The sequence below is a fragment of the Elephantulus edwardii genome, unplaced genomic scaffold (assembly GCF_000299155.1).
Source record: "Elephantulus edwardii isolate Elephantulus edwardi_28Jun2011 unplaced genomic scaffold, EleEdw1.0 scaffold00057, whole genome shotgun sequence".
In the NCBI taxonomy this organism is placed as follows: domain Eukaryota; kingdom Metazoa; phylum Chordata; class Mammalia; order Macroscelidea; family Macroscelididae; genus Elephantulus; species Elephantulus edwardii.
In genome coordinates this window covers 12,591,307-12,610,785 of record NW_006399807.1, presented here as the reverse complement: position 1 = coordinate 12,610,785, position 19,479 = coordinate 12,591,307, and the positions used below count along the sequence as shown (strand labels likewise).

Here is a 19,479-nt window from a genome sequence, read left to right as displayed (position 1 = left end):
GTTCTGTTAAATTTTGCTATTTTGACTGGGGTGAAATGATATCTCATAGTTGTTTTAATTTGCATCTCTCTTAGGGCTAGGGATTTTGAGCATTTCTTTCAGGGCAGTCTCTTCTCAGCCATGCTTTGGCACTGGTCTGACCTCTGTCTCATTCAAGAAAGTGTTAAAAAGCTCTTTAGTCCTTCCAGTAAGTGGAGATTCCCACTTTCCTCCAGGAAGCTGGGCCCTTAAGGTGCTCAGCTCTCTAACCCCATTGGCTAGAGAGTCCATCTCTGCCAAATGCCTTAAGGCCCCCAGTTCTGGCAGAAAACCTGCCAAAAGGCACTCAACTCTCTTGCTTCCTGGCCTACTACACATCTGCTGATTTCCTAGTTCTGCTGCCACTGCTTCTTACCATCTCCTGCTGTCTCCACTGCTTTAGCTGTCTCTCTCCCCTATATCTAAGTTTCTCAGCTCAGGAACCCTAGCTCCAAAGATTGAATTCCACCCTAATCTTTTCTTCTTAGCAGAAATCAGATCATTCATATGCACCTCTATGGCTCCTTTTTTTAAAATTTAATCTTAAAATTTTAGTTTAGTGTTCATTTTTATTATTTAAAAAAATATTGGTTTGCTTACAAAGTTAGTATACATTGTATTTCACACTATCCTTCATTCACATTGTGTTTTATACAATCATTCTCATTCATTATGTTTTATAAAATTAATCACTACTAAATTATGCCCTGCTTTCCAGATCCCTGCCTGATCATTCTACCACTCCCTCCACTCACCAAATTGTGTGATCGTATGATTTCCCCCCTGCCCATCCTCACCCCTCTGCTACTACCCTCCCCCTTGGATCCTCATACACCTTTTACTAATTATCCTTCAGTTTTTACAATAATCTTGTGCAATATTTGTCCTTATAAGACTGAGTTATTTCACTTAGCACATAATGGTCTCTAATCTCTTTGAAGTTGTATAGTAATTTCAAAACTGATGCTCCTGCATGCTGCATAGTATTTCATGTGGCTGTACCAAATCTATTCAGTTGTGGTTGAACATTTGGGTTGTTTCTACGTTCTTGTGATTTTGTGAATAAAGCTGCTATGAACACTGGTGTACAAATCTCTGTTGGTGTCTCAGCTGACTCAGACACACCTACCCCTGTTGCCCTAGTGAGCGTATCAATCCATCTTATCCAGGATCTTCCTCTCCTGTGCTGTCCCTCCACCCTTCTGAGCATGATGATGTTCTTCAAGGATGGGTCCTTCCTGGCCACATGCCTGAAGTATGTGAGATGGAGCTTGAAAATTCTTCTAGCCTCCAAGGAGAGACCTGGTTTCAACCTCTCCAAGGCAGACCTATTTTTTTCTTCGTGGCCCACAGAATGCTCAAGACTCTTCTCCAGCTCCACAACTCATAGGCATTGATTCTTCTAGCATCCTTAGTCATTATCCAGCTCTCTGGTATATAGCAAGTAATTCCAAAGACCATGGACTGAATCAGGTACAACTTAGTCTCTAGATGACATTGTTGCTTCTTGGTACACTATAAGGTCCCTGACAACTGAGTTGCCTAATGCAATTCATTTTCTCATTTCCTGACTGCTAGCGCCAAGAGTGTTAATTACGAAGCTGAGCAAGCTGTAGCTGTTAACAACCTCGATCTCTTCTTCATCTGTCATGGTGCTGCCAGTTGGTCCAGTGTGAGCTTCAACTCTTATTGAAGACTACAGTCCTTGACCCTCTGAATCAAGCATTTCAGGTCCTCCTCAGTTTCTTCAAGGAAGATTGTGTCATCTTCATAATGTAGGTCATTGACAAGTCTTCCTCCAATCCTGATTCTTCCTCATAAAGCCCAGCCTCCTGAATGATCTGTTCTGCATATAGATTGAAAATATGTGGAGACAGGACACACTCCTGACACACTCCCTTCCTAATTTTGAACCATGCAGTATTTCCCTGCTCTGTTCTGAGAACTCTTTCCTGGTACAAGTAAGTACAGGTGTTGCATAAGCACAATCAAGTGTTCTGGGATTTCTATTCTCCTCAAATTTAATGGCAATTTGTTGTGATCCACACAATCAAATGCCTTTGCATAGTCAATGAAATACAGATAGATAGCCATCTGGTACTCTGTGCTTTCTGCCAAGATCCATTTGGCATTGGCAGTAATGTCTCTAGTACTACTGCTTCTTCTAAACTCAGCTTGTATTTCTGGTAGTTCTCTGTCAATTTACTGTTCCAGTTGTTTTCTGATCCCATTTGTGGACCCATAGGCAATTTGTTGCGTAGTCACATCAGTCATTGTTTGGAAGTTGCAGAAGTTATAGTTAGAAGAACCATATTAAATAATTTACTGTGTCACAATAGAAAGCCATATAAAAACTAAACAAACAAACAACCAAATCACTTGAATTATCATCACTGTCTTAGATCAATACCCATGGCAACTGCTGTTATTGTCCTAGCAATCCTGAGAACAATGGATCTGAACTTTGCCTTTTACTATGCCATCCTCATTATCTCTGATTTATTGGAGCCCATTATTAAAATCATTGTGTTAAATCCACCTTTTGAAGATCCTCTTTTTCTCTGACCCTCCACCTTTCTAAGGTTAATGTCCTTTACCAAGGACTGGCCCTTCTTAACATGCGCAGTGTATGTGGGACAAAGCTTTGGCATCCTCACCTCTATAGAGCACCCTGGTTGCACTTTCTCTGAGATAAATTTGTCTTCCGCATTCCACAGGATGTTCAGGACTCTTCTCCCACACCACAGCTCAAAGCCATTGATTTTTCTTTCATCATCCTTAATCACTGCAACTGTCAGAGGCAAAGCAAGTAAATGAATAGGCCATGGCTTCAATAAGGTGCATTTTGGTCTTAAAACGGAAATCATTACTCTTTAGCACTTTGGAAAGGTCCTTGACAGCAAATTTTCTCAGTGTAACATGTCTTCTTATCCCTTGATTGCTGGTACCAATATTGTTGTTTGTGGATCCGGGAAAGATGACATTGTCGACAACTTTAATCTTTTCTCCATCTATCATGATGTTGCCTTTTGGCCCAGTTAAAGACAGCAGCAGTCAAGAAATCAAAAGACATGTTGCATTTGGCAAATCAAATGTCAGAGACCTCTTTAAAGTGCTAAAAAGCAAGGATGTCAGTTTCAAGGCTAAGGTTGTGCCTGACTCAAGCCATGGTATTTTTTGTTCCTTCATATCTATGTGTAAGTTGGATAGTTAGTATCTTTGAATTGTGATATTGGCAAAGAGTATTGACTATACTGTGTATTGCCAAAAGCACAACAAATCTGTGTTAGAGGAAGTACTTCCAGGGTGCTCCCTAGAGACAAAGATGTTGAAACTTTGTCCCACATACTTTGGGCATGTTGTCAGAAGAGCCCAGTCCTTGGAAAATGACATTATGCTGGGGAAAGTAGAGGGTCTGTGAAAGAAAGTCTCAAAGTGAATTGGCACAATGACTGTAATAATGGGCAGTAGAAGGCAAAGTTCAGATCTATTATTTTTAATTAATTTTATTTTAAATTTGATTCCATACAAAATTTGTATGTATTCTGTTCCATTCATACACACTGTATTTCACACATTCCTTCATTCACATAGTGTTTCATATGGTCAGATATATTATCGTACATACATCTTAGGGTCACTGTGAGTTGTAAATAGCACCAAATAACAACCATTCCCACTCCCCAAGGATTATCACTATTCATAGTGACCTTCTTTGCAAACATTTATTTTCATACACACACACACACACACACACACACACACATGTTTTCTTATAACACCAGTTGACGTATTTCAGCAAACAGATGCTGTCCTAGATGTACTCACCAAGTTGTGCCAAGAAATCTGGAGGACAACTACTTGACCAGCTGACTGGAAGAGATCCATATTTATTCCCCTTCAAAAAAAAAGGTGACCTGACAGAGTGTGGAAATTATTAAACAATATCACTAATAACACACACCAGCAAAATCCTGATGAAGATTATCCAGAAACAATTGGAACAGTACATTGACAGAGAACTACCAGAAATACAAGCTGGGTTTACAGGAGGTCATGGCACTAAAGATATTATTGCCAAAGTCAGATGGATCTTGGCAGGAAGCAGAGTACCAGAAGAATGTCTGTCTGTGTTTCATTGACTATACAAAGGCATTTGACTGTGTGGATCACAACAAATTGTGACCAGCCTTCAGGAAAATGGGAATCCCAGAACACTTGATTGTGCGAAACCTATACTTGGACCAAGAAGCAGTTCTCAAAATAGAGTAAAGAAACACATCATGGTTCAAAATCAGGAAGGCAGTGTGTCAGGGATGCATCCTTTCCCATTACCTTTTCAATCTGTATGCAGAAAAGATCATTTGGGAAACAAGTCTTTATGAGGAGGAGTGTGGCATCAAGATTGGAGGAAGACTCATCAACAACCTACATTATGCAGATGACACAATCCTGCTTGCTGAAACTGAAGAGAACCTGAAGCGCTTGCTGCAGAAGGTCAAGGACTGTAGTCTTCAATATGGATTGAAGCTCAGCATCAAGAAGACAAAAGATTCTCACCACTGGGCCAATTGACAGCACCATGATAGATGGAGAAGAGACTGAGGTTGTTAGCAATTATGGCTTGCTCAGCTCCACAAACAACACTCTTGGCACCAGCAGTCAGGAAATAAAAAGATGAATTGTATTGGGAAAATCTGCTGTCATGGACCTCTCCAGAGTGCTGAAGAGCAGCAATGTCAGTTTAGAGACAGAGGTGCACCTAATCCAGGCCATGGTCTTCTATTTGTTATGCTTCAGAGAGTTGGACAATGACTAAAGATGACAGAAGAATAAATGCCTTCAATTTGTGGTTCTGGAGATAGTCTTGAACATACAACGGACTGCCAACAAAACAAAATTGGTTTGTCTTTGAGAGGATAAAATCAAGTCTCTCCTTGGAAGCTAGGATTTTGAAGCTCCATCACACATACATTGGGCACGTGGCTAAGAGAGACCAGTCCTTGGAGAAGGACATCATGCTCAGAAGGGTGCAGGGACAGTGCAGGTGAGGAAGACCCCAGATGAGATGAATTGATATAGTATCTGGAAAAATGGAGGCTGGTGTGTTGAAATTAGTGATACTGGCAGGGCAGGGCAGATTCAGAGCTGCTGTCGTAGGTGACTCAACAGCACATAACAACAACATACTATATTGGTTATTTTTTATTTAAGCTTCTGGTTTAGAGTCAACAAGACATTGGGGAGGGCCTTTGTATTTAAAAGTTGGTTGTTCTTTTGGAAGAACATTTTTCTAAGTGGTACAGCACTTTGTCAGTATGCTATACTGAAGTAACCTGGGATTGCTGTGATGCTGAACATTGTGTCTTTGGGGTGTCAAGTGCTATAATGGTTACCCATGGTGGATAGTGTTTGGTGGAGCTCCAATTTTAAGACAGGTTTGGAAGCAGAAGTGACATCCACTTCCTAAACAACATGCCTCTGGAAACTCCATGAACTTTGATAAATGACAATAGTTATAGAAAGGCCTTTTGTTAACAGGGTCGCTATGAGTCGTGCTTGACTCGATGGCAGTCAATACAACAATAACAATAACCTATTTATACTTGTAATGTCTTCATACTAAAATAGCCTTCAGAATAAAAGAAAATTAAAATGATAATGTTGAAAACAACTCATGAGTTTTGTAATGGACCAGTATTCTGCCCTTCCTACCGGCCTGGCCCTGCCAGTAGAGGTCAGACTCATCGGAAGACTATAACTGAGTATCTCTGATTACACTCTTGTCAGTGGTATGTCTTGAGTTGGAAGGGAAGAGAGGGAATGGTTAGATACCACATGGATATACTCCTATCCTGCGACTTGATACCTTTGAGTCTCAGATAGGTCTCCCCTTTCCTGAGGGAAGAATAACCAAGGAAAGATTTCTCTGTATGAATACCCTCATGAAGGTGAATTGGCACAGTCGCTGCAACAGTGAGCTTGAGCATAGTGGGATTGTGAGGATGGCAAGTAGAGGACATGTTGCCAATGTGTAGGACACTATAGGTGCAGTATAGGACAGGTTTCAAGATTACAAACAAGAACTTAATAATAGGATACCACATGTAAGCAAGAAATAACTATTTTTGAAACAAAATAAGGGCTCAGCTAGTCAGAACTGGAAAGAGAGAGACCTAGAAACCTTTCATCTTTGGAGAGAAAGGTATTTTTCCTGATTTTTAAAAATGTATCTCAGAAAGCACTTCTGTGTTTTTGCTTTGTTTCCTTTTACTGAAATGTTTTTTATTATTTTTCTCAGAATATTACTCATTTACACGATTGACCTCAAATGTCGTTTCTTTCAGGAGACTTTATTTCACTTCCTTGAAACCAGATGTATTTTATTTGTTCCCACTACTTCATTCTTGTTTTTATTATCAGTGGAATATTAATAGCTGAAGAAATAACAGAAGTCTTCTTTTTATCATGTAAAAATATTTGGTGTTTATAGTAAGAGTTAATACTAGGATTATGTTCTTCCAGAGCACTTAACAATAGAAATAAATGTAGTCTTTTGAAAATTTTTATCCTATCCTTTCGTTTAACTATAGGCAAACCTCCCTTTAGGGAGGTGTAATTGAACTGAAGAAAGAGTAGCATTTACTTTAACGTCATAAACACCTCCTAAAATAGTCTGTTTAAAGGAAAAATGGCTGGCAGCAGGAAGGCCACAGTCTTTTTACATCCGGACTTCTCAAGGTATGTAAGATACCTAGCTTTCAGTCAGTAAGAGCAAGTTAGTATTGCTGCTACCATTTGCTCCTAATCTGTACTGGATACTACGGTACATCCCACGTGTCCCTCCATGGTTGACTTATGTTTGATCTCTTTGGAAGCTTTTGTTTTCCCTACACATAATAGTCACAGAAGTAAACTTTTCCATATTTGAGCAAGGCTCAGGAATTACAGAGGCTTTGGGGGGATTTGAATTTAGATAGAGTTGAAGTCAGAATGATCTCACAAAGATTTGAATTCACTTCTTGACATAGTGTTAGGACTATGAATGCCTCAGTACTATCTTGCTTCAGTCATTTGTAAAGGCGATTGTTTTATCAATTTACCTTTTATTGTAGTAGTAATACTTCCCATTGTATATATCTTAGCAATAAAAATATAATAAAATTAAAATTGTGGATAATCTCACTAACCTAGAGAGAACTACATGGTAACATTTTGACCTTTTTTTTTTTCTTAACATGTTACAAATGATGGCAAATGTGTTTCTAAACACGGTATCCATTTTAAGTGTGCAGCAATGTGTTGAGTCCAATCTTAACTACTGCTCAGTGAATTGATCAACTCTAAGGATGGGATCTAAGGATAGGAGTTTGTCTTTGACTCTGTCATTGAACAGATTGGGTTACTGTCTACTTCTTACTGTTAATATTGCTTGCCATTATTGCGTACAGCGATGAGGAAGGCCATCTCCCTTAGACAGTGGTATATAATCTCTGACCATCTTTCCACCTCCATCTTACAAACAATACATCCTATGCTGAGATAATTACATACAGCTGTGCTAATATTGATAAAGTATGAAAAGCAAAAATGGATGAGAATTTTTCCCCAGAGAGGATAAATGTAAATGCTAATAGACTTTTTCTATCAAAGAAATAGGTAGTTTATTTTTAAAAGAAGAATAAAGAGGTGGTTAAGTAGACAGTAAAATGTGTACAGTTGTTTTCTTCTCAGTTTCCTTCATGACATTTGGGCTTTGTTTGCTATTTGCTCTGTAGGAAGCCAAGCCAGACCGTCTCCTTGTGCTGAAGGTCCTTTGGAATGATTTCTTGATATGCTACTCTTCCCGTCCCTTGCTCTCCTGGTCTGTATGGTGGGCCCTCTCCACCTGTGGCTATTTTCAAGTTGTGAACTACATACAGGGCCTTTGGGAACAAGTGATGCCTTTTCGCCAGGCTGTTATTTATAATGGTGGTGTGGAGGCTGTTTCAACCTTACTGGGTAAGCAACGTGGGGTGGTGAGAGGTTGATTGGAGGAGGAGTTTCCTCTGTGTTATGTAACTCTAAATCAGATATATTCTCCCTGTCCAAAGTTGAAGTAGTCTGAAAGAATATTTTGCTTACTTAGAGCTTTGATTTTATAATTTGGGGGGAAAAAATGTAGAAGTGCTCAAATAGTGAAGAAGTATTACAGAAACTTGAACTTTTTATAACTTTTGGAGAAACATAATACAATGATTTTCAAAATAATTTTCTTTGCTTATCCAAGTTTCCATCATCTTTGCACCTACTGTGTGTTATTACCATTTGAGGGACCTCAGGTAACTTACATAAGGAAGTTGCACTGCCAACGCAGCGGAAAAGAGTTCGAATCCTGCTCTGAAGGAGAAAGGCAGGCAGTCTTCTCCCCATGCTATTACAACGTCTGAAAACCAGCTGTTTACAGGTGTAGGGTCAGCCATGCGTTGATTCTGACTCAATAGCACAAAACAAAAGCATCATATTACTACCTGATGAGAACTGTATTAGTTCATACAATAGTTTTTAATATCTGTTTAGTGCTTTAATATGTTGTAGGCACTGTTACTAAAACTATGTATTTTAATTCCATTCCCATAAAATTCCTGAAACTAGCACACTTCTTATCCCCAATGTACAATTAAAAAAACTGACATATAGCTAGGTCAATAAACTATAAATACCATATAGATTGTAAGTATTAGTCAAGATTTTAATTCAGACAAGATGCCTCCAGAGCTTTTCTTTTTGACAACATATGTTTTTTCCATTTTCTCATTTGTTATCTACCTCATTAAATTGTTGAAAGGCTTTACATGATTTCTGACAACACTGTAACTGTGTCTGACACTCATAAACGGCTTCAGCACATTGTAACTATTGACATCTTCACAGTCATTTTACCAAAGTTCAGAGAAGCACCTTTAAATGAAATGCTTTTATCAAGCTAAAAGCAGTGTTTTCTTTGGACTCTTCCATCTGCTTTTGCCCTAATACATCCTCCTCCTCCTCATTCCACACAGCAATATCCCTGGTTCTGTGACCTCTATTTCCATCTCACTGCCACCTACCTTAATTTAGTCTTTCATCATCTTTCAGTGACTCCATATTGTTTAATTCATTGAATCCAAATTTCTGTGCTTGAATTTCTGCACTCTCTATAATCCGTTAACTACTCCTTTTTTTTTAACTACTCCTTTTTGGCAATGAGTTATCTCTTTGAGATATAAAAGAAATGAAACAAATGAACGAACTATATAGATAAGAGATACCAAGACTCATGGAAATCTTCCGAGAACCAGGAAGTAGAAGCTGAAGAGACAAAGACCTTCCTCCAGAACAGACAGAAAGAGAAAGCTTTCCTAAGAATTGTGTGTTTTGTTGTGTACCATCGAGTTAGAACTGATTCATAGCTGATCTGCCAGTGAGTTTTCAAAGACAATAGCTCTCACAAGAAGAGATTGCCCATCTTTCTGGAGCAAAGCAGCTGGAGGATTTGAACTGCGTCCCTTTAGGTTGGCAGCACAGCTCCTTACCACTAAGGCACCCAAACTCCTGAAAATAGGTGCTCTGAACTAGCCTCCTAAACTAGGAGGGGGGAAAAAAATTCTGTTCGTGAAATCCATCCACTTGTAATATTTCTGTTTTAGCAGCAATAAAAAAGACAAATTTGTTTTTTTCAAATTACTTTTCTCTTTTTGTTTTGTAGGTGCTGTTGCTGTGTTTGCAGTTGGTTATATAAAAATATCATGGTCAACTTGGGGAGAAATGACATTGTCTCTGTTTTCCCTCCTCATTGCTGCTGCCGTGTATATCATGAACACTGTGGGTAACATTTGGGTGTGCTATGCATCCTATGTTGTCTTCAAAATCATCTACATGTTACTCATCACAATAGCAACGTATGTATTTTGGTTCAAAGAAGTACTGTGAGGGGATAAGCTTTGCTTTCTTTACAAAATGAGAAATTAATTTTGTTAGTTAAATGAGGCAATTTTTGCATTGTTTATATTATACATTATTATATATTATGTTATGCATTATATTTCTGTTCCATTTTTCTCCTGAGGAAGCAGTTAGGCAAGATTCACTTATTCCCTTGTTTATATGTTTCTGGTATCTCAGATGTTTGCATCAAGCCCACAACAGCTACCAATATAGATTGAGAAAGAAATTAACAGTAGACGAGAACTATTTGTAAAGAACTACATGTAAAGTAAAAATTATAACTGTCTAGGAAGTATCTTGCTTGTTCATTCTTCTTTTTATTTTTTCCTAAAGTTTCCAGATTGCTGCAAACCTCAGCATGGAGCGCTATGCCCTGGTATTTGGTGTAAATACCTTCATTGCCCTGGCATTACAGACTGTACTCACTTTAATTGTGGTAGATGCCAGTGGTCTTGGCTTAAAAATTACCACTCAGGTAAGATGATCTGTTTCAACTGAAGATAATCTGACTTGATCAGATGATAGGAGTAGAGCATTCTTAATGTAAACAAGTTCCAGCAATATAGACAGATAAAAAGAACAAAGTATGTGTTCCTCCTTGCTGCAGTCATCCTCTATCCATAGTTCTTTTCTTCTTAGAGGATTTGGGGCTATCATTTTTTATTAGGTATGAGAATCATCTTGAGTCTAACTAACCAGTAGCTTTAGGTGAGAGATAAATTATAGTTTTTCCAAGTCAAGTTCTTCTCTTCAACCATTAATTCTTCTTCATAGGTAATTCTATGCTTGAAATATTTTGTCCATATTTGAGATACCCAGCTTCATGCCATGGCCCTCTAAGTCTCTCCTTTATTTAAGGATGCCCTTTGCCCACATTCCAAAGTAATGATTTGTTGTTGACAAATAACATAATTTCTTATCATATGACCTATTGAAAAAATACCTGCACAAACACTCAGGAACTATATGGATATTTCTAATCATTTAGAAACTGTATAATTGTATTTACTTTCATGCATTGGGAGTTTGTAGTAGAACTTACTCCATATTTCAATAAAGTAAGCAATTTAATCAAGTAGTTCTTGGTTTAATCCAGCTCAATTCAAATTATTCCTTCCCCACTATTTTCTCCATATATACACTTACCTGTTAGTTTTCTTGGAAGACCCAACATATTCACAATTATTAGCTTGCTTTTTATTGAAGAGATGTAAAATAGAAATAATAATACTTAATGTACTTGATGTGCTTTCTGAGTACTGTTGTTGTTGTTGTTGTTATGTGCCATCAAGTTGCTTGAGACTCATAGTGACCCTATGTACAACAGCCCTAAACTCTGCTCTATCCTGTGCCAATCACATTGCCTCTGACACACCCATCCCGATTACCCCAGTCACTGAATCAATCCACCTCATAGAGGGTCTTCCCCTCTTCTCCAAGGACCTGTCCCTCCTTACAATATGTCCAAAGTATGTCAGACAAAGCCCCAGAATCCTTGCCTCCAAGGAGCAGCCTGGTTTAACCCTCTCTAGGATGAATCTGTTTGTTTTCTTGGCAGTCCATGGTACATTCAATACTCTTCTCCAGCACCACAGCTCAAAGGCATCAATTCTCCTTCTATCCTCCCTAGTCATTGTCCAACTCTCTGATGCATAAAAAGTGATAGCAAAGACCATGGCCTATATCAGACGCACCTTAGTCTCCAGAGTGACACCATTGCTCTTCAGTACTTTGAAGAGGTCCCTAACAGCAGACTTTCCCATGGCAATACGTTTTTTGATTTCCTGGCTACTGGTGCCAAGAGTGTTGGCCGTGGAGCCAAGCAGACTAAAGTTGTTAACAATCTCAATCTCTTCACCATCCATCCTGATGCTACCAATTGGTACAGTGATGAGAATCTTTGTCTTCTTGAGATTGAGCCTCAATCTATTTTGAAGGCTGCCATCCTTGACCCTCTGCAGCAAGCATTTCTTCTTCTGAAGGGTTGATTTTAGGATTAGAGATTCAGAAAGTGAAAGACATGTTAAGTGATTTATTTTAATCAGATGGTTTCTTATGTGTGACTGAGCTAGTATTTAAACCAGTGTCTAACTATGAAGTGCATAATTTTCCCAGGTCTGCACTCTCTTGCTTTCTATCTGCTCACAATTACAACCAAAAGAGAAAACAAACATGATGACCCCTGAAGGATTAGGTGCTTATGTACTTTGGGGATGGAGAGTAAGAGAGAAACAAAGTCCTTATCATTCTGCCTTTTTCAAAAGGACAAGTTCCAGGTATAGTTGAAATAACACACAGTTGACATCTGAAGCTGAAATTTGACAGCATGTTCCTGTAGAAATGGGGTTTAAAGACATGAAACAATAGGACTTTATAGGCTAAACCCTAACTGTCATAATTAATTAGGAGGGACCTCTGGTAGCCTCGTGGTAAGGAATTGTACTGTCAACCTAAGACACAGAGTTTGAATCCGGCAGCTACTCTTCAGGAGAAAGATGAGCAGTCTCCTCCTGTGTGATTAACCACCACTGAAACCCTCTGGATGGTCAACTATGAGTCAGTCCTGACTTGACGGTACTACAACAACAAAAGTTTCAAAGATATCAAAGTTTACATGATGTCAAGGATTTAGAATTACATTGTGTTTATAAGCTTTGGTTAAGCTTATATTTAATTATACTTAAGAATAAGATGATGATTAAATAAACACTAAAATACTGGTTCAGGAAAAATTCTTTAAAAGATAAAAGGTAATCTTTTAATGGGGAGAGTGTTGAAAAGATTGACATTGTCGAAGATTTCATCTTACTTAGATTTACAATTAACATCCTTGGTACCAGCAGTCAGGAAATAAGGAGACTTACTGCATAGGGGAAGTCTGCTGTCAGACCTCTCCAAATGCTGAGGACAATGTTAGTTTGCAGACTAAGGTGTGCTTGATTCAAGCCATGGTCTTTTCAATCGCTTGATATGCCTGAGAGCTGGACAGTGAATAAGGGTGACAGAAGAAATTACACCTTTGAATTGTGGTGTTGAAGGAGAATACTGAATAACCCATGGACTGCCAAAAAGAACAAACAGTTATCTTGGGGGGGAAAGGCAGACAGAGTGCTCCTTGGAGTCCAAGATAGCCAAACTTCGTCTCTTGGGCATGCTAATGAGATAGGATATTCCTTAGGAGAGATACATCATGCTTGAAAAGACGGAGGGTCAATGAAAGTGGGGAAAGACGCTCAAAGAGATAGACTGACACAGTGACTGCAGCAATGGGCTCAAGTGTATCAGAAATGCTGAGGCAGGCTTCAGGTCATAGGTCACTATGAGTTGTATTCTACTCAACAGCACTTTACAGCAATACAGAGAAGGGGCACTCTGGTGGTGTAGTACATAGGAAGTTGTGCTGCTAACCTAAAATCCATCCATGCCTCTCTGGTGCTTCAGATCCACCAATGGCTCTGGCTCTGAGGGAGAAACATGGTCAGTGCCCCCCTTGCAATTTATAGTCTCAGAATCTCAAAACTCCAATGACAATTCCGAGTATAATGGGATATGTTTGACCTTCTACTGCCCTCTTCTGGAGAAAGAATGAAGGTTCCTGATCTTCAGGACTGCCTGTTCCTATACTCCAGGGGGGAGACTAGAACAATAATGATAAGCACAATCGTATTAATATTAGAATTATATTATTAATGTGCATGATTTTGCCTGTCTCAGCATTTCAAAGTATTAGTTCCATTTTTAAATGAAGAAGTTAAGACCCAGAGAAGATTAAGTATCTTGATAAAGTTCACATACAGTTGGTAAAGAATGAAGGCAGGGTTCTCCCTCAGGGAGCCAAGCCCCATTCCACCATGATGTGCCACTGCATTTATCTTCAGCACCTGTCTCATGTGTAAACAGACAATGATTTTTGAAGTTTATTGAGAAACACTAGGTATACCTTTACAGAGAATGTTCACATGTATGTACCAAAACAGTTCATCTTCTACTTGCTAATTCTGTGAATTATTGCTTTCCCCTCTTTATTTAGTTCTTGATCTACGCTGGCTATTTCGCACTCATCGCTGTGGTTTTCCTGATTAATGGTGCAGTCAGTATTATAAAGGAATACAGAAAGCCAGAAGATCCAGAATCGATTTCTCAAGTCACTACTTCATAATACACTGCTGACAGACTTCTTCTTATAGCAAGAACTCTGCACAGCAACTGTGCCTGGATGTATTTAATTTTTTAAGGTGTAGACATATATATTTATGAATGTGCATTTCATGGCTTCAAAGCAGCCACTTTACTAACATGTTGTATTATTGGACTATTATAATAATATTCAAAGGCCAGAAGTGAAGTTTATTTCATGAGTTATTTATGAGAGCTAAATTTAAGGATGATTTTTTTTCCCCCTCATTCAAAGGTAAACTTGATTTTGAAACGAAGTAATCAAGCAGCACATGACTTGTACACTTGATTAGCAAATGAGTTGGATGTATTAAAAGTCAAGTACTTCTGTATCCCCCTGTCCAGATTCTTGCCCCAGTGGGACCAGTTTTTCATAGGGCCCACAGGATATTAGAGGTCAGGATGGAATTATGTTCTAACAATACTTGGCCTCCGTTTAATTTTATTTCTGTGTTTACCCATATGCATTTGTATTTCTTCAGATGAAAATTGTTTCTGTTCACTGTTAATATTTGCTCTGATTTTGTGTTCTATAGGAGTATGTGTCATTTTTAATTTATTTTTTAAAATTCATTGTATGAATGTTCTCAGTTATGGTCTTGGGAATTATGAACTTGTGTAGATCTACTTTAGAAGTTCATTTTTTTCCATTGTTCATATGCTTCCTAGAGAAGCTCATTTAGTTTGTGGGGGGAGGGGAGACAAGTTTTGAAGCTACTGACAATCTAAGAGAAGAGACTTAATCAGGAAACTTAGATCTACTGCTAGTCTTTAATTCTTTATTATAAAAGATTATTCCATATTAAAAGTCTGCATGGGCTAAGTATATAACTAGCCTATATTTTTTATTTGCATTTCCTTTATTTTGAAAATGATATCATTGTTTAAAAAAATCATTTCATCTCCACATAAAGCTTTTTCTTTTTCTTTCTTATGCACTAGAAGTTGAATTTTCCAAAGCCTGTTTCATAAACTGAGCCTCTTTAATTATTTCAATGAGATGGAATCAGCACTTGCTGATTCCTGGATTTTTTGCATTAAATCTGTCTTGTTTCTAAAAGTGAATAAATTCTGAATATTTGCTTAAAGTAAGATTTCTAGCGATTCTGTTTTCAAGTTACTTGAAGACATGTTCTGTATAAATTTAATTTTGAAACCACCAAGTGACTTTAAGTATACATGGCACATGAAAACTAATGTAAACTTTCAACAAAGCCAGTTTTATTGCCTTATCTTGAAAAGGTCTCTAGGTAGGTGCTTTCAACTAGAATGTTAAATGTCTTAGAATAACACAGTTAAACAGTGTTAATAGTGTAATGGTTGTGAAACTTACGTTCTTGTTTTAAGCTGGAATCCTAGAAACAAATGAATGAGAATCCATAGGTCATATTCTATTCACCTTCTTTTCCAAATGAAGGTAAAGAAATGAGTTCTGACTAAAGAAGGAAGGAGAAATAGTACCTTAAAAGTAGCAGCTGCTAACTTTATATTTTACAGATGTCTTTTTTCTGAGTTTTGGGGTTTTGTTGTTTAGGGGTTTTTTTATACAATATCGAGAATAGTTTACTCAGACATAATAGAAAATTGAGGGATTTAATGAATTAATTTCTTAAAGAAATAGACTGTGGTACAAGAAATTGTTCACATTACCAAAGCAATATTTCCCATTATTTAATTTGGAGTCGTGGCAACCTGAGTCTTTTTTGAGACAAGAGAAAGTTTATCTTTGTGTATGATTGTATCATATGCTAAATCTAATCTGCAAGTTGTACTATACTCAGTTTTGCAAAAATGTGAAGTAGTATGTTGTAACTTTTTATTCAACTCTATAAATTATAAAAATTATTTTTATTAAATAAATATTTTACATTTTATTTCCTTTTTATTTAAAATTATTTAAAAACATTAATTACATGTTTTAGTCATTTCTCTTAGGATAAATTTTATATTAAGCCCTTTTTTGTTCTAAGCTTCTTAACTAATCTTTGGTTAGCCTGTTAATTCTTTTATTACCTTGTGATCTCTACTTTTGATTCTTGCTCTGTATTACTATTGTTACTCCAATTTTTCATGGCATCACTTTGTACTGTTATTTTTCTTGGTCTTCATATTGGCAGCATACCTTTTTTTTACAGCATCATTGCCTTTAAAAACCTAAGATATTCATATTCCCTTTGATGTTAACTTTGAAGATACGTTAAAGCAATGGCAGAAGGTACCATTTTGTTTTGAAACTTTGTAGAACCTTTCCACTACACTGAAATATTCTGGTACTCATTTGAGAAATATTGTTCATTATATTCCCGAAGTTAAATCATCTTTTCTCACAGTATTCATTCATATTTCATTCTAAAATCTATTTCATTATTAATCATCAAAGACTGGAAAATTTCCATACAAAGGAGAAAATATACAACTTTCTATGTCTCCAGTTAAATCCCCAGTATTGTACTTCTTTTAAGATTGTAAGCTTCTGAGCAGCGACACATTGTGGTGCCAGATGAATATTGTATTATAATGGATTATTTCTATGAAGGACTCAGTATAGACTTCCAACACTACATTGCTAAATGCCCATATTTTTAAAAGGTCATGCCAACAACAAAAGAAAATATTATGATTAAAGTGCCTGTTGATGATCTTAGTTGACTGGATGGTTTTGTCAAGGCATTGTTGTGCTTGAATGATAGACATTGAATGATATCTACTTGTTGTACTTTTTATGACATTTTCCTAATAATTAATAGCTTATATTTGTATAACATACTGTACTTGGGGGAGAAACATTTGTAATATCCCCTTTATGATCTCATTTATTTTTGAAAAAGTATCTTTAAGTACTAACACCTCTTTTCCTTTCAAGAAGTGCAAAATTCCAGATTTGCCACTTGGGTAAAGCTGTAATACTTTTGGGAAATTGGCTCTGTTGAGTCTCACCTTACTCATCTGTAAGTGGAGATCATACTTGTCTCACAGAGTGATTGTGATGAAATGAGAGAATGTATGTGAAGACATCTGTCACTTTATCAGACACTGAGTATCCGTTCCTTTCTGTTTACTGCCTATTTAATATTTCTAGTTGTTGTTGTTGTTATGTGCCATCAAGTCGCTGATAACTCATAGCGGCCCTGTACGACTCATAGCGGCCCTGTGTACATTATCTCTGAACTCTGCTCTATCGTGAGCCAATCTCAATCTCTGACAGACCTAATCCCATTTCTCCAGTCACTGAGTCAATCCATCTCATCCTGGGGTCTTCCGTCCCTGTGCTGTCCCTCCACCTTTCCAAGCATGATATCCTGCTCCCTCCTGGTCACGTGCCCAAAGTATGTGAGATAGAGCCTCCAAATCCTTGCCTCCAGGGAGCAGCCTAGTTTCACCCTCTCCAGGACAGACCTATTTGTTCTGGCAGTCCACGGTATGTTCAACACTTTTCTCCAGCATCATCCTTAATTATTGTCCAGCTCTCTGATGCATAGTAAGTAATTACAAAGACCATAGCCCGTATCAGATGCACCTCAGTATTCAGATTTACATTATTACTCTTCTCTACCCTAGAGAAGTCCCTGACAGCAGATTTTCTCAGTGTAATTTGTCTTTTAAAATCCTGACTGCTGGTGTCAAGAGTGTTGATTGTGGAACCAAGCAAGCTGAGGTTATTAACAGTCTCAATCTTTCTCTATCATGAAGCTGCCAATTGGCCCAGTGGTGACAATCATTGTTTTCATAATGTTGGCCTTCATTTCGTATTGAAGACAACAGTCCTTGATCTGTGGCAAACACCTCATGTCCTTTCCAGTTTCAGCAATCAAGGTTATATTATCAATCTCATAATAAAAAATAAGCAGAAACTTTTTAAAAAGTATACATTTTTTAGAAAGTACTTCAAAGATAAAGAAAAAATGGCTCCTGCCATTAACGAACTTAAAATTTATGATAGGAAAAGATAAATAGAAAGGATAACACAAATGCACAACAATAATACAAGATAATGTACCAGCTAACAACAATTAATAGCTTTTGCTTGCAAAGTGCAAATACAAATAATCAGGAGTGGCTTTGGGAAAGGGGTAATATTTGAGTTGGCCTTGCAGAATGGATAGGATTCTTACAGATTTCTTCAATGAGGAAAAAGATATATTAAGGATATAAAGAGGTGTGGGTATATAAAAGACAGGATACAATTAACAATACATGCAAAGTTGTTATGTGCCATCGAGTCACTTGTGACTCATATCGACCCTATGTACATTAGCTCTGAATTCTGCCTGTCCTAAGCCAATCTCATCATCTCGAACAGTCCTAATCCCATTTCTCCACCCACTGACTGAATCAATCCATCTCATCTTAGGTCTTTCTCTCCTGCGCTGTCCCTCCACCTTTCCAAGCATGGTGTTCCTCTTCAAGGACTGGTCCCTCCTGGCCACATGCCTAATTATATGTGAGGCAGAGCCTCAAAATCCTTACCTCCAGGCAGCTGCCTAGTTTCACCCTCTCCAGGACAGACTGCAGTGTGTTCAGTACTCCTCTCCAGCATAACTCAAATGCATCAATCCTTCTATCTTCCCTTATTGTCCAGGTCTTGGATGCACAGCAAGTAATTATGATGATCATGGACACGATCAAATTAAAGACAATTTTGGGGTTTTCTTAAGGATTCTGTAGAGAAATAGCCAGAGAAAGATTTCTTTTAAAAATTAACCTATTTGTGGAGCTCTGGTGGCCTAGTGCTGCAGTCCCAAAGGCACTCAGTTCAAGAAGGGGCATGATGGTACAAAATAAGAAAAAAAAATTAAAAAATTAACATGCTTGTCTAAAATCAAGTAACAGGCTGGAGATTCCATCCATTTTAAGTCCACAAAACCAAAGATCACATAAGAAGAGCAGAACAGTTCTGGCAAGATGTCTATTTACTGTCTGCAGGCAGAATACATCCTAGGGAAAACACCATTTTACTTTTAAGTCCTTCAGCTAGATAAAGCACACCCATATTATATAAGGGAATTGTCTGACTTAATCACATACAACTACTTGTAACAGCAATTAGACTAGTATTTGGTCAAACAATGGCACCATGCCGTAACCAAGCTAATACATAAAAATGAGCCATTACAGTCCACATTTGCCAATTTGGCACATATACACATCTCTTTAAACCATTCTTTTTTTTATTTTTTTAAATTTTATTAGTTTTAATGAACATTTACAGGGATTTCGGGTTTTCATTCCTTCATTGCTGCACCATTCTCTCTACCCTCCTCCCCAGTTTGTTCTTCCCCGCCATCCGAATGTTTTAATTGTCCAATTGCCACAGTGCTT

The 19,479-nt window shown here is 37.7% G+C and overlaps 1 protein-coding gene across 1 annotated transcript in view; it reads left to right on the top strand.

The window, feature by feature from the left end:
* The window catches only part of SLC19A2 (solute carrier family 19 (thiamine transporter), member 2), a 33,568-nt gene extending 19,095 nt beyond the window's left edge, over positions 1-14,473 (top strand). The window contains exons 3-6 of the mRNA XM_006887412.1: positions 7,797-8,019; positions 9,746-9,938; positions 10,318-10,459; positions 14,015-14,473. Coding sequence (XP_006887474.1) covers positions 7,797-8,019; positions 9,746-9,938; positions 10,318-10,459; positions 14,015-14,143 — 687 coding nt within the window. The 3' untranslated portion in view covers positions 14,144-14,473. The remainder of the gene's footprint in view (positions 1-7,796; positions 8,020-9,745; positions 9,939-10,317; positions 10,460-14,014) is intronic.
* The last annotated feature ends 5,006 nt before the right edge of the window (positions 14,474-19,479 follow it).